At 46.8% G+C, this 15,017-nt stretch overlaps 1 protein-coding gene across 2 annotated transcripts in view; it reads right to left on the bottom strand.

Moving 5' to 3' along the window:
• PDLIM1 (PDZ and LIM domain 1) overlaps nt 1-15,017 on the bottom strand; it is a 41,735-nt gene that overhangs the window by 2,997 nt on the left and 23,721 nt on the right. The window contains exons 4-5 of one of the 2 annotated variants that reach the window (XM_065843738.2): nt 7,058-7,248; nt 1,519-1,673 (exon numbers count right to left, since the gene is read on the bottom strand). In XM_065843738.2, coding sequence (XP_065699810.1) covers nt 1,519-1,673; nt 7,058-7,248 — 346 coding nt within the window. Of the gene's footprint in view, nt 1-1,518; nt 1,674-5,566; nt 7,026-7,057; nt 7,249-15,017 lie in introns of those variants that run through there. The other variant, XM_065843737.2, reaches the window with a different exon arrangement.

Here is a 15,017-nt window from a genome sequence, read left to right as displayed (position 1 = left end):
GGAAACATAACCCGTTCCGCCCTGCGAAACATCCTCCATCTAAGAGCGCAGGGTCAAGGCTAAGCACAGATGAGCCATGATGCATCGACACACCAGCGCCCACACACAGACCCCGTGTGCGGGGCCAGGCTCTCAGCTGGTGCCACGGCAGCCCGTACAGTGCGCGATGCCCCGAGGGACGGGTCCCAGCTGGGAGGCAGCTTCCTGCCCCTGGTCACAGCCATCGCCTGAAGACAGGCTGGGAGAAGCAGCCAACAAATGTGCTATTTATCGCCACAGACATGATCTGACTCAGCGGCAGCGGCGTTTGAGCCTGGCAGGCAGGGGCACTGTCTCCTCGGGGACAGACATTCCTCTGGGGCTGCGTAACCTCCCGGCCCTGCTCCGCATGGGTGATTATCAGCTCACGGTGGAGCAACGCCAACGCCTATCCAGGCATGAGATCAGGCAGGCAAACCTGGTGCCAGAGAATCCCAAAAATGCTGCAAATCTTCAAAGAAAGATAAAATAGAGAAGTTTTTGCTTCTTATCTTCTTCAGCACTACTAAGCACAGGGGAGGACCTCGGCTGTGTGAGAAGTCCCGGCTACTCCAGTCCCTTCCATGCAGGAGCTGAATCCTGAGGGGCAAGTTGCAAACACTCAATATTTAAAAGGTGCTTTCAGGTAGGTATTTTAACAGCATATGAAAGACTCCAAGATCCTAGTTTCTTTTTTCCCACTGCTTCCTTATTTCCTTCATTTTGCTGCATATCTCAGCACCAGGCTTTTGTTGGATTAAATTAAATGTTCCACTGCCAAGTTAATAACACAAGAGAAAAAGTCTCAACTGGCCTAAGGAAAAAAAAGTCATTCTTGGAATTCCTTTCCTATTTATTTGTTTATTTTATTTTATTTAAGGGGAGAGGAGAGTACGATTTGGCCCCTGCCTAAGTTAACTGGCTTTTTTATCTCAAAGTCTATCGCCCTGAACTGCCCAAGTCCAGATGTCAGATCAAGAATGCCAAGCAGAGCAAAGTTTCAGAGCTTAAAAGATATGAACTTCTCATTGTAATCCAGTTTCCATATTTTTACATTAAAAGTGGATCCCTTTTCTTGTGTATAGGGATAGAGACCAGAAGCTTTAAGACTCACTGAAGAGCTCTATCTTGTGGTACCCTTCAAAGTCTTGAACGTAAGATGGTCTTTAATCAGGGAATATTATTTTAAAGGGGCAAAACTTTCAGAAGTATAAGAGTTTTTGCAACTTTCAAAATTATTTCTTGACACCTAAATATTGCAAGGGCTTATTTCTTGAGCACTCACTCAATGAATAAGCAGCAATATGGGCCCATAAACACTGAAACTAGTCAAGGAATTAGTGAATGAGCCTGTTTCTGTGGAGACCATCTACACACGCTACTCTGAACAATCAACAGCTAGAAAGGAAAATGAAGTTTTAGATGTTAAATACTGTACACAGATCAAGGAATGGCAAAAGGGAAGAGGACACTCAGATTAGGTGTGCAGGAAATGCTCACCTTTCTCTTCTGACTCCAAAATCTCTTGCAACACAAGGAAGGAAGCAGATTGTCTGGGTGGCTCATTTGACTCTTGATTCTCCTGGAGCATCTTGTAAACCTCAGATTCTCTGTCTATGACGATGCTGCCTGGGGGCTGGTTATGCTGATCTAAACTGAGGAAGGAACAGAGAATACGCATGTTAAATGGCTGAAAACTAAAGCCAGTCCTCTAGCAAAATTATCCCAATGCATCATATGACTGAAGAATGAATGTGCAAAACAAATGCACAACAGGACGCCATAAACCAGGGAGGTGCTGGATGTGCTGGCACAGGACAGATGCAGCTCAGGTGGGATCGGCACACTGAAATATCCATGTACACCACTGTCAATGGGTTCTCACCGACCACCCCTGGCCAGTCCCGAAGTGTTCTCCCTGCTCTGCCATTACCTTATACTCCAGAAACTAAAACTTTCTGTCCAGGAAATCACTGCTCTGTTAGTAGGAAAGTAAAGAACTAATGTGCTGGGATAGGAATTCCACATTGTAGCTGTGCCATCTATGTGTCTTCCTTGCATGCATAAACTACCTTAGACTGCTACCTTACACTGCTATTAATCTCAAATTAACTACAATTTATTCCATTAAAAAAATAAAATCTTTGCAAGTATACTACAAATTGGTCCTAAAGAAGGCCACCTTCACACAACAACTACAGGATCAAGCTGAAAGATCTTCTGATTGGCAATAATTACATCTGGTTTTCAAGTATATGTTATTATTTCCAACCTTTGAAGGTTGGAAACCCAAACTATTCTATGATTACATTATTTCCATTTTGCAAGTGGAGACCCTGAGCCACAGCCCATTTACAGCCTTTTACGAATGCCAATGAGCAGGCCAAGGGCAGAAAGAGATTTCTGCTGTCTCAGACTAAGCTCTCATTTCAGCTGCCTCCTGAGGTGCTGCTGCCGCCCTTCACGTCATGAGCGACTTGCACCCTCAGCCCAGAGCCTGAGGTGTCTCAGGGGCAGCTCTCACACAACAGGGTGGCTGAAAGGATGGTCATTGTGCCACCAAAAGGGTCTTCGGGGGAAAAAAATGAAAGACACTGGAAAAATTACCTAGGATGTTCTTCACAGACTTAAAACTGCATGAGGATGTTCAGAATATCCCTTGGGAAAAGCTTTCCAACAGACAGACACTGAATTGTCACAGGGGATTGCCGTGGACAGGTGAGCAACCTCCATACTGAAGGATTTAAAAAGAGTCTGGACAAGCATCTGCTGGAAGCGATTTAAATCAATAGTTTAAATTGACCGAGTGCTGGGCTAAGGGATGGACTAAATGACACGGGAGATTCCTGCCTGCCTCGTATTCTGTGGCTGGACTAAAACGTCTCTGGAAAAACAAGACAACTGACAAGTCTCCTCTGACATCTCAATTACATCATGCAGCCTTATAAATGTAAATGGTCTATTAGGTTTCACTGTTCCTGCACCCATTGATTGCCTGAAATGTACATAAACATCCTGCAGTTCAGACTAGATTGCAGAGGGAAATCTTTTTCTTGAAGACACAACTGCATACTTTCCACACCAACGTGCAATTGAGTCATCTGGGACTTAGGTCTACATAATAAACTCTTCAAGCATCAGACGTAAAAATCATCGCACAAGTTCTGAAATGGTATTTCCATAAAAACAATTCCATAAAATGTTTCCATCTTTAGTAATTTTCACTGGAGCAGGAAGCACATTAGACTTGCAAGCAGCTGAGCCCCTGAAGCCTGAATCTCATTTACTGAAGCCTCTCACCCAAAATAAAACCATGATGTTCCTGCTGTTACACAGAAAATGTTGTAGGTTATCCCAAATGATTCCATGCTCCACATTACATTAATCTTATGTAAACAGATGTGCTCCCACCACTCTATCCACCCATAAAAACATAAGGCAAGCAGCCTGTCATTGCAGTTTGCATACTAAGAATGTTTCACTAACATGCATTCAAAAAGCAAAGACTAAATCATCATAAAGAGCATTAAACAAAGGCATCACATTTCAACCATGCATTGTGACAGTGAGCAAAACATACAGATCAGCTCTGCCAGGTATGCACTCTATAGATATACTTCAATATACAAGATTTCAGAAAGACTACAAAAACACCCAAATCCTAGAATTTGTACCAGCTGAGTGAAAGACCTCAACTTGTCAGAACAGAAGGCTATGCTGCTTGAAGAAAACCAAAACAAAAAACAACAATAAACATAACCACACCATAACAACAAAATCAACACCAAAAAGCACACATATATTTTGAATGGGCAAAGGCACAGGATTTGTGCCTGCAAGATAATGAGTCTCCCTGTCAGCCAATTATGGCACCTCCTGTGACACAGGTATGTCATCTGCAGCCACCACCAGCAACTGGTGTCCTTTTCCATACACATGAGTTCCCTGATGCACTTTGTAGAGGACAACTCCAATGACCTTTAGGGGATCTCAGACTCATACAACCATTAGAGGATTTCACTGCTTGGACCATGGGCAACTTGCAACACTGATTGAATAATGCAAGACCACTGCGCTTTGAAAAGTGGCAGTAATAAAAACCATAAAGACACAGATTTGCACCGTGTCTTCAGAAAAACACAGTTTATTCTTTACTGTCATTTTACTATTTTATGCTAGCACATTTTGTAAAGTTTACAAGGATCTCAAAGCTGGGCCATGGGAAGGCCCAGTACCTGGAGCACTTGCTTTTGCAATGAAAGAACTGCCAGCACCTGTGTTCCTTCGCCAGTGCTCTCAGCTGTCCAAGCAGCCCAGCCAGCAGTGTGACCACTCCTGGCATGCACAGTATCAACTGCAAGCCAGAGCAGTGACTTACAGCCAAAAACTGGACTGAGTAACAAGGCAGGAGTAAATCCCCAGCCTCCCTTTATCTCTTGGCTGCTGGCATACGGCAAAGCTTGGCTGTATGGCTCCATGGGTGAGGATGCCAACTTTTCTGCTTTGAAGAACAGGGTGCTCAGCCCAGGAGGGGACTATGAGCAGTGGAGGAGCCACAAGATCTGTCTGTGACCTTTTGCTCTGTCCCATGAAGGCCATAGGACTGGCCACCTCTCTGGACCACATCACACAGCTGCAAGCTGCTTGGTCACATAGCGGAGTAACTCTGCTGAAAGTTCGCATCTTCTGAAACAATTCAGCCTTGATTGAAGCCATCCTGCGAGATGGCTAAATGTCCTTTCTGCTTCACCCATCTCAATACTGAAGTCCTCTCTGTAAAACCCTGTGGGCTGTCATCTAAAGGCACAGGGTAGCTGACTCCCAACTGCCAAAAAGAGCAAATACCAAAGAGCACCCAGGCCTTGGGATGCTGAAGCTCTCCACAGGTCCTGCAGTCCTCAGAGCATGTCAAGCATCCTCCACTCCTATGGCCAGAGAGGCAGCCCCCAAGACAGATGGGAACACAGTCCAGGTCCTTTGTGTGCCTGGCACCTGCCCAGGCTGCTCCAAACTCACAGGTTTTATCAGCCAATGATGGTGACACATGGGGATCTCCTTCACCCCCAAATGAAACACATCCAGTGCACCCCCATGATCCAGCCTGCAGCCAGCAAAACAAAAGCACAACGACATGTGTGGCATTACCTTCCAGCAACAAACAAAAACACTCATTTCAGCACAGCAGAAACATCAGCTTTCAGGATAAAACACCCTCCCCTTCCCAGCAAATCCACTTGCTGCAGGTGGCTTCTCCAGAGGTACCACCAGCTGTTGTCAAAGCTCTGCTGGGTGGGTGCAGAGGGGGCAACGAACAAGCTGACAGGCTGAAATGATGTTTTGATGCTTCCTGTGGTATTGGACACAAACACAACGCAGAGAAAGCTCCTGTGAAGAGTCATGCACTAATGTTGGAAAGGTGAAATGTAAACGCCATTTCCTCGTGACTGGCCAAGGCTGTGAGTCACAGACAGGGATGAGGCACTCGTGGACACCAGGATGAAGATGAACAGATGCACCGAGCCAGCCGCGGAGGCAGCAGGCAGGTTACCTGGGGAAATCGGGGCTAACAGAAGAGATCTGCCCCTGCAGGGAATCCATGATGTTGCTCTGTGAATAGAGCTGCAGGGGAGAATTGAACTGCACGTGCAGCACTTTGAGTCCCGGCACCTCCACTTCCACGGGGCTTTTGGGGCAGACCTGGGCCGCGTGCTTCAGCTGCTGGGGCCCCACTCGGACAGGGCTGGGGACAGAGGAGGTGCTGTGCCTGCGCGGTGGTGGCTCCGAGGTCTGCGCCTGCAGAGGGTTATAGACCGAGGCGAAGGGAGCCTGCATGGCACCCGTCGGCGATGGGCAGCTACGGGCCCACATGTTCCCACAGGCAGTTTGAATTGTGTTTGTTTGTGAGTTCATTTGAGTTTTACATTGTGGAATTGAGGCAAAAATGCAGAGGAGGAAGAAAGGAAAGAAGGAAGAAATTAATGAAGGGCTAAACCAAATACTCCAAGCGATACACGCAGTTGCAGAATACTGTCTGTTCCATCTGCCAGCTGCAGCACCATAACTCTGCCTAGAAGGGCCCATGCTGCAGATGGGACTGCCAGTGCAAGAAGCTGGTTTCAGTCAGGGAAAGTTTTCAAGCTTGTGTTAAAACAAAATCTCAGGTCTGAAAAAGCAGAGGCTGAAGTTAATTTGTCTCTCCCTTGAAAAGCTGGGAATTTAGTCAAGTATCGCCTAAAGCACTGGTCTTGCAGCTTTTGTTGTAAAAGTGGCCAAAGTCTTCCAGGCAGTTTGGGACTGCTATACAGAGGGCACTTAAGCAACTTGACCAACATAGCCAGAAAGATTTCAGAAAGCTCCTGGTTTATTACTTCCAGTGAAAAAAGAGGAACCTTGGACTTCTGGGATAAAGTAATGTCTTTGGTGAAGCTCAGATGCAACCACAAAAATCAACAGGGCCTTTTAAGATTGGGACCCTTTCCAGTCCCATATATAAAAAATAAAAACACTCACATAGGTATGACTGTTTCAGCTACTCTTCAAAACTCCCATGTAAAACAAGGTTCAAATATAAAAACCAGAAAGATCCAAACTTAGCAGAGCCTGTGTCTATGAATCCCAGGCCAGCTGGGAACCGGGATGTGTGTCCTTCCTGCAGTACCTGGTACCCTTCCTGCCCGGCACTGCCTGCAAAGCCAGCACAAAACGCTAATTTTACAAAGTGCTCATAACAAGCTATCAGGCACCTGTTCAGACCAGCGGGCTGGTATGTCATGCTGAATGCACGTGGAAACTGCGTCGGTCTCTGCTAAACAAAGAAACACAGCGGCATTAATTTCATTTCTGCACCTCACAGAACATTCCCCGCTCCTCCGAGCCCTGCCCCTGCGAGCCACAGCAACCCTTGTGCCTCTGCTCCTTCCCTTGTCCTGAAAGAGAACTTCTCTGCGTTAACAAATGGGTACCCTTGCAGCAAGCTCACCTCTCCTGGAGCCTTCCCCCGGGGGCCAGGCAGGGAGAGAGAGGCAAGGAAGATACTTACGGCTTGGCAGGCTCTGGGGCCCCAGGTGATGTCTTCGACTCCACGGCACTGTTGAAGGTTTGGATGTTCTCTGAGGAGTAGAGGCCTGCTGGGTTGTTGTACTGAGCAGTGATCACTCTAGGGGCAGAAGCCGTGGCGGCAGTGAAGGGCACCGCGCTCCGGTTGTGTGCGCTTCCTATGTGCCTTATTTCCTGCATGCAAAGGAGCAAAGGCAAAAATCAGAGGTGCTCAGGCGTGCAAGGTGGGATGTTGCCGGGCAGCCCAGAGCGAGCAGCTGCTGCAGTGGTTTGCATGTGGGGTCAGCTGAGAAACATGCAACCACGACCACCAAAGCAGGCGAGAACCCTCCACACATCACGAGGGACCCCATCCTGAATGGCTTCAGGTTGATCTTCAAGGCATTTCAGAGCTGATGTGCCGGGAATGTAAGAGCTCAGAAAAATTGCCACAGCTATTAGCTCAAGCTGCCACGTGGCTGGCAGCTCCTGCAAGCCTCAGGTAAGCCACAGGACCTACTTTCTCATGCAGGACTACAGATTCTAAGTGTTCATTGCAATTCCTGAAAGTAGGGCTGATTTCTATGGAAGAGTGAAGATGAGGGGCAGAAAGAGGAGCACTCCTCAATGGCATCAGAAAGTTTGGCTTTGCTTAGGTAAGGGCAGCCCAAAAAGATTTGTCATTACTATGCTGTCATTACTACAAATGCTCTGGAGCATGTCTGCTCCTTCAGCTAAGAGTGAGGTTCACAGCTGTCTCATGAACAACTTCAGACTTTCTGGACAAAAATTTCCCACAGTAAAGGTGGGAAGATGACTCTTGTTAATACAAAAGGCTGTCTACAGACAGTGACAGCTAAATGCCAGAGACCCCTTCAGTGCTGGAAGTATGAGATATCACTGAGACATTCTGGGTTTACTGCAAACTAAGGACTTCCAGAGGTATTAGTGAATACTTAGAAACACCGGTTACGATTTAACAAGAAAGGGGCCAAATCCAAATTAAATAAGAGAGGAGGTAAGACTCCTCTGAGTCACAGGCAATACTGACAAAAATGGGGACATTTCTAAGCCCCATCACTAGTTTAGCAGGCTGGGAATTAGCAGTCTTGGGGCAGAGATAAAAACTTTCAGGGCTTACTTCTCCCCAAAGAAGATGCTTCACCAACGCAAGGAGTGAGCGCAATGGGGCCTCACTAGAACAGGCAGAAGAAAAGACTAACATTCACAGAGGTGGCTGAAATATGCAGGGCAAAAAGATGGCATCAAAATGTGTGTTTTGAAATGTTTCAGCCAGCTGTAAAGATGTGAAATGGCTTTATTACAGGGCTTATGCCCAATGGATGAAACAGGGCCCTCCCTGGCATGTTGGACCTACAGTTCCCAGCTCTAATTAACACAACCACTTCCCCCTCCCAGTCAATACAGGCACTGACTTCCACAGCAACGAAGTGAGCCTTCACCACCCTTTGAACATCTCACAGAATATGTTTGATAGAGCTATAGTTACAGGACAAACATTAGAAACAAGAATGACTAAATTCCCCTACAGATTTTTCTTTGAATCAGTTTTATGTCCACAAATTTCCTCAGGCAGCTGGCTAGCATTCCCAGACTGACAGATGGGAGTCATCTTGCTCCATGGCACTCAAATGCTATTTATGGCATCAAGCACAATATAGGATCCCTCAGAGAAGAGCAGCACCGACCCAAACACATTCATGAGTTACAAGTCATTTGAAATCAGTGGGGTAGCTCAAGATGTTCAGGTGTGGTGTGGCTAGGCTGCTCTCCCACAGCTTTCTGGCCGATGCATATGGACGTCAGCCATGAAGCTTTCCCACACACCAAAGGAAGAGAGACCCTGGAGTAATTAGTTAATCTCCCTTTGTTGCAATCTCATTCAAAGCACATAATAGCGCTCATACAAATAGTCTTTCCCATGGTAGAAACTGCGGATCGTAGAAAAAAAAAAAAAAATCAGTCTATATATCACACCATGGGGAAAAATATCAGTGATCTTACATCAGCATTAAATACACAGACTAGTCCACCACTCAGAGGCCACAAGTAGGAGGGGGTTTCAGACATGCACATCAATAGCTGGTTTTATGAAGGAGAGAGGCAGAAGTTTTAGGATAAAGGGGTTATACCCTTAGGTCAAACAGGCTCAAAGTTTAAATCATGTCACAGCTTGTATGGCAGAAACATTTAAGTATTAACCAAGAATTAGAGAAAGGGTATTTTTTAAAAATTCTGGTTTCCTAAGGAAGTAAGGCATCCCAGTTACACAGTTCACGTGCATGTGGGCACATTCCGAACCCCCACCAACGACTCTTGAATCTGTCAGCCAAGGCCAAATCAGTTTGACAGTGATGGAGGCCTCAAGGATGTTTAAAGCTCGTACAAGTGTTGAGAAAACAGTCAGATGGAAGAGACTGAAATCACATTAGTGCCTTAACTCTGAGAAGATGTGCAACATGCACTCAGGCACAGAATTTACATAGGAGATTTCAGCCTACTTCTCCTACTTCTGGCCATCAGGTAGGTTTTCTGCTGTGTAAAAACATCCAAGACCATAAATTAAGCTTTCAAAAGTGTCAAGACATCACAGTATTACACAGTATGTTTGGGATTGGAAGGGACCTCAAAGATCATCTAGTCCAATCCCCCTGCTGGAGCAGGAACGCCTAGGTGAGGTCGCACAGGAATGTGTCCAGGCGGGCTTTGAATGTCTCCAGGGAAGGAGACTCCACAACCTCCCTGGGTAGCCTGTTCCAGTGCTCTGTTACCCTCACTGAGAAGAAGTTTTTTCTCAAATTTAAGTGGAACCTCTTGTGTTCCAGCTTGATCCCATTGCCCCTTGTCCTATCATTGTTTGCCACTGAGAAGAGCCTGGCTCCATCCTTGTGGCACTCACCCTTTATATATTTATAAACATTAATAAGGTCACCCCTCAGTCTCCTCTTCTCCAAACTAAAGAGCCCCAGCTCCCTCAGCCTTTCTTCATAAGGGAGGTGCTCCACTCCCTTCATCATCTTTGTTGCCCTACGCTGGACTCTCTCCGGCAGTTCCCTGTCCTTCTTGAATGTAGTAGCTCTCATGTGGATAAAAGTCCCTAACTATAAGTGGTTTTATTACAGGTTAAATCAAGATATCAGTGCAGAAGGGGTAGTCTGAAGATTGGATTGGAAAAATCTCTTCTGAAGAACAGCATACCTATAACCCGAGAGTCTATAGACAAGTCTGACAAGAGCAGTAACATTATAAAGGGCGTTTGGATAATCCAAATTCTCCAGCATTTCCCATCATGCTGTGCTGCTCTTTCTGCTCGAGGTGTGGAAGGAATTTGCAAAGAACAAGTGCTTTCATGTTGCGATCCCAAGATCAAAAGATAACTTGTTCTCACTGTCAAATGTGTTCACTTAGAAAGTTACCAGAGCTGCCAACCCAGGCCCTATGCTGTGCAGCAGTTTTGTTAAAGCCCCAGCTCCTAGAATCATGTGCTTATGTGAGACTCTCTTACTTAATACTAGAAAAGAAAATCAGAAATGTCCACCAGCATATAAGTGGAAAATGTTAGCACAAAACCACTGCTATACTGTGTACATGTGTGGGGGTAGCACCTGGTTTATGCAGTCGAGACGCCTGGAGTTTGTAGCATCTCTTAAGGCTGTGATGTTCCCAGGAACCAATGCAAGGAAAACAGGGCAAGCACCTCTAAACAGCGTCCCTGGCAGGGGCTCACACTGCAAGAGCGGTCAGCAGTGGTCTGTTTGCATAGGAAGACCTGACTGTCAGACACAAGGACATGCTCTTATCCAGGCACAGTGTGACCCACTCTTTCTTTGTCAGTAGTATAGAGGAGTGTGACTAGCATTAGATCTTCTCAGAGACACCTTCAGTTGGCATCTGCCCCATTGGGCAGAAGCTGATTTCCAAAAGGAGCAGGGCCACTCAGGGAGCCACAGCCAGAGGAGTAATTCCTCCAACGGCCTCCTCCCTAACTAAAAATACCTCCTCTATACGACTAAGCTCCAAGTGTCTTTGATGCACAATCCTACGTGCTCTGAAGTCCTCCAGGCACCAGAGCAAATCCCCCCATCCCAGCAAAAAAGCTGCTTCCCAATCCCAAGGACAACAAAGGTTTGTAGGATCCCAGCTTCACGTCAAATATGCAGATGTCCTTCCCAATGGGTTTTCTGGTGCTGGTTGGTGGTGGCAACACCCTCTCTGGGGTAGACGGGGACACCAGCATGCACCACTGGTGCTGCATCACAGCCCTTACAGCTGGGCACCAAGGGGCTTCCCCCATCACTCCAGCCACTGCCAGCCACGGGGTCAGGCTGCAGGGACGGGGAAAACGTCCCTGTGCCAGGGCAGGAAGCAGACCAGCGTTTCCTACTACACCGGCTGCGTCATGGGGAATTATCTGGGAAACAATGGCCCCTTCCTCCTTTCCGTCCCACTCACGCCAGGGCATGCTCGGCAGTGCTGAAGCCCAGCCTGTGAAATCCCCACAGCTGTGTCAGCCCTCGCCTCCACACCCAGGGCCAGCCAACAGGTCATGGTGTGGGTGGCTGCTTCCTCCTCACCCACACACCAGAGATGGACACAGCCACCACCATGGGACCTACTTATCCCAGGAATTGGGGCATGGGACTCCAGGGAAATTCACAGCTCTCAGGGAGGGAGACAGATGGAAGTGGCTCATCCTGGGCTATCTGTACATTGGCTGACCTGGGGTAGATCCCAGGCACCAGGAGCATAAAGCCACTCTGATGCCTCCATGGCCCCAGGTTCCCTCAGGCAGGATTGGGGTGGCCTGAGGTCAGGGGGACTTGCAGGTCCCATCCACCCCACAGTGACATGGCCAAGGCCATCCCAGCTGCACTGACCTCAGCACCACCAGAAACAGGAAAAACCTGGAGGCTTTTTGCACTCACTAAATAAACTAAACCGAGACATGAAGAGTCAGCCACTCCTCTCCCTCAAGTGGGTTTTTCCTCTCCCCACAGCACGGTTTGAAGGCAGCTGGCAAGGCTGAGACCTCAGAGGTGCTGGCTCCTGCCCCGCTGCCTCTGCAGCCTGGGGGCTGCCCTCCTGTGCAACCCCTGTCCCTTCCCCAGCGACCTCCCCAGAGCCCTCCGAGGAAAGGCGCATCTAATAGGGAGTAGGGGGCTGTGTGAAGCCACCGAAAACTCTTTCCAGATGTGGAGTCGTCATTTAGAGACAGGCCAGTGTAGTTATTTCCTGAAGCTCCAGCTCTTGGAGTCAGGGGCTCCACTCTGACCTTATGTTACATATTAAAAAGGACCAAGCACCCAGGCTCTGCAATTGCAGGGAAAAGTGAAAGCCCCCGCAGCCCCATTGACCCCCAAAGCAGCTGAGTGAGCCAGCAAAACCCATTGCCCACCGGGCTCCCTAAACACGGGATTGGCTTTGTGTCCCAAGTCAGAGCCTGGAGGTTCGGTGCAGGCGATCCTGGGCTGTGCACCTCGAAAGCCACACCAAAAGGAAACACGATTAAACATTTCTCAGTATAAATGTTTACTCAGCTCTAAGAAAATGGGCTCCTGACCAAACCTCAGCAAATGAGAGCACTGCAGTCCTGCGGGCAGGGACGGAGAGCAGAGACTGGCAGCCAAACCTCCTGGCCCTGTCCTGGCCCTTGCAAAGCCGCACTGGGAGCTCAGGCCACACTCCTGCCCAAGCAGCATGCAGGGGGCAGGCTGCTCATGCCAAACATGCAGCAACAGCTCAGGAGGGCTTCATGGCAAACTCTACCCTATGCTGTGCTTCATCAGCTGCGATCACAAGTATTAGAAGAGCCTTTGCTTTCACCTCTCCCTCTGTTATTGTTTGGGGTTTTTCAGCTATGGAAAGATCTTTTGCAATGCTTTGAAATCTGATTAGAAATTAGGAAGGGCTTGGGGTTTGTTATTGTAGGGGGTAAAACAACAAGGCTGGCTTCCCACATCCTCTCCCTCTGCATCCTCGACACATTCCACATCCATGTGGTAACGCCTTTTAACCAAAACCAGCAGGTTGCAATACGCCAGCACAGTTCCCTGGTCTGAAAACACAACGTTGTCACTTTATATACCTATTGTTTTATGCACTGCCCACACACGCATGGCCTTATCAAAGGCCAAGCCAGCCACACACCCAGTTTCTATAGCCCTTGCCTTCTCCGTATCCAAGGAGATAAAATACACAAGACAAAAACAATGACATCACTTTGTGAGGATGAGGAGGACAGAGCAGGCACTCTCAAGAAACTCTGGGAAGACAAAAGTGGCTGTCTGTCATTGTCATCCCACAAATACTGTGATTCACCTCCAGAGTTCCTCCAGCTGCATGTCTGGAGGTTATTTCTCATATAAAAGCAAACAAACAACATCCTCACATTTGAAAGCTCGTATCTTTCATGGTTAAGAAGAGCTCATCTATCCCTCTCAAACCAAGAGTTTTCACTGACATTCTTTAGGGGTGACATTAATACTTGTGACTCACTGCAAATGGGGTATGTTGCCTTCAGGGAGCTGAACAAGCTTTTTTTTTGAGACAGTCCTGGTGTTGACTGCCCTTGAAGCTGGTCTCTCTCAGTGCATTCCCTGTATGGGCTCAATCAGCTCAGAGACCCAGGGCCCACTGACCTCTGTGTCCTACAAATACAGGGGAAAAAAAAGAGACAAACCTTCTCCCACGGAGGCCAGGCCTGACAAGACACAGTGCAGTCTGAGGTATAATTGTTCATTTTACCAAGAGACAATACAGTCACACACACTAGTGCATGGGTCCAGAGCTTAATGCCTGGCCCAGGGTCACCAGAGAGCACAGCAGCATCTGAAAATCATGCTGGTCTCTGGTCAGTGTCATAAGCATTAAAATTACCAAGTAAGTTGTTCTCTCTTGCCGTAATCACTTTTCTCAAGAAAAGTTTAACAGAATGGAGAGACAGATGTGTTGTTTTAATGTTTCTCACTGCAGTGACGAAAAGCTCTTGATGGGAAAATTACACTGAGTGATCACCCTTAGGATCTGGTGAGAATTGTAAGTGAAATAATTGAGTAAATATATTAAGACGACTCCGTCATTTCCTTCCCCTCATGTTGCCATAGTCACACCCAAAACAAAGCTGCTCAGCCGCTGAGCCATCACTGCTGACAAGCTGCTGCACCTTTTGATGAAATATGACTTTGTCATCACTCTTGCCTCACTTTAAATTAATTTAGAAGAATAAAGATAATGGTAATGAAATAATAATATGGTTGTAGCTCTTTCATGGGCAAAGGTCAGCTTAGACAAGGAAGTCGGTCTTGAGATTCAAGACTTCGTGGAATGCATGGAAGGTTGTGGAATGCCTTTTTGTTTTCCAAAGGCACATAAGTATCTCAAACTTGCATTCCAAGTAAGGGAAAATACTTCCACAGGATGATGCAGCATTTCACCAAGTATGAGCCTCCAAAAGGAACACAGAAGTAAACAAAAAAAAACCCCACTATCTTAAATTGAGTAAAAAAATGCATAAGCAGTGATCTTAAGAACTGTACCACTAGCTACATATGTTGAGACAAACTGAAAATTAATTCCCCTTGCAAGATCTTTTGCAAAGATCTAGGTATTTAACTGTATCAGTAAAATGAGAAGAAAAGAAGGTGGAGAAGTGTTGTAAGAAATTTTAGTCAAGATATTGAAAGTAGGAGAGGCAACGTAAAACTACCAATTTTAAGAAAGGTGGAAACTTATTTGAATAATTGCAGTCCCATATCTACAACAAAGGTTTTAAAATTGGGGTTTTTTTTGAGCCTGAAGTCTATTCACATGTATATTTCTGTATTCAAAGGGCTGTATGCAAAACCACTGAGAAACATCTTCAGAGGACCCTGGACTAGGACTTAAATGAACCACTTGGACTCAGTATGTCCTGTTTTCTTTGGTAAGTGAATTAATAAGAATTC

This window comes from Patagioenas fasciata, chromosome 8, assembly GCF_037038585.1.
Source record: "Patagioenas fasciata isolate bPatFas1 chromosome 8, bPatFas1.hap1, whole genome shotgun sequence".
NCBI classification, from domain to species: domain Eukaryota; kingdom Metazoa; phylum Chordata; class Aves; order Columbiformes; family Columbidae; genus Patagioenas; species Patagioenas fasciata.
Note: the sequence above shows the minus strand (reverse complement) of the source record. Positions and strands in the feature narration are given on the sequence as shown.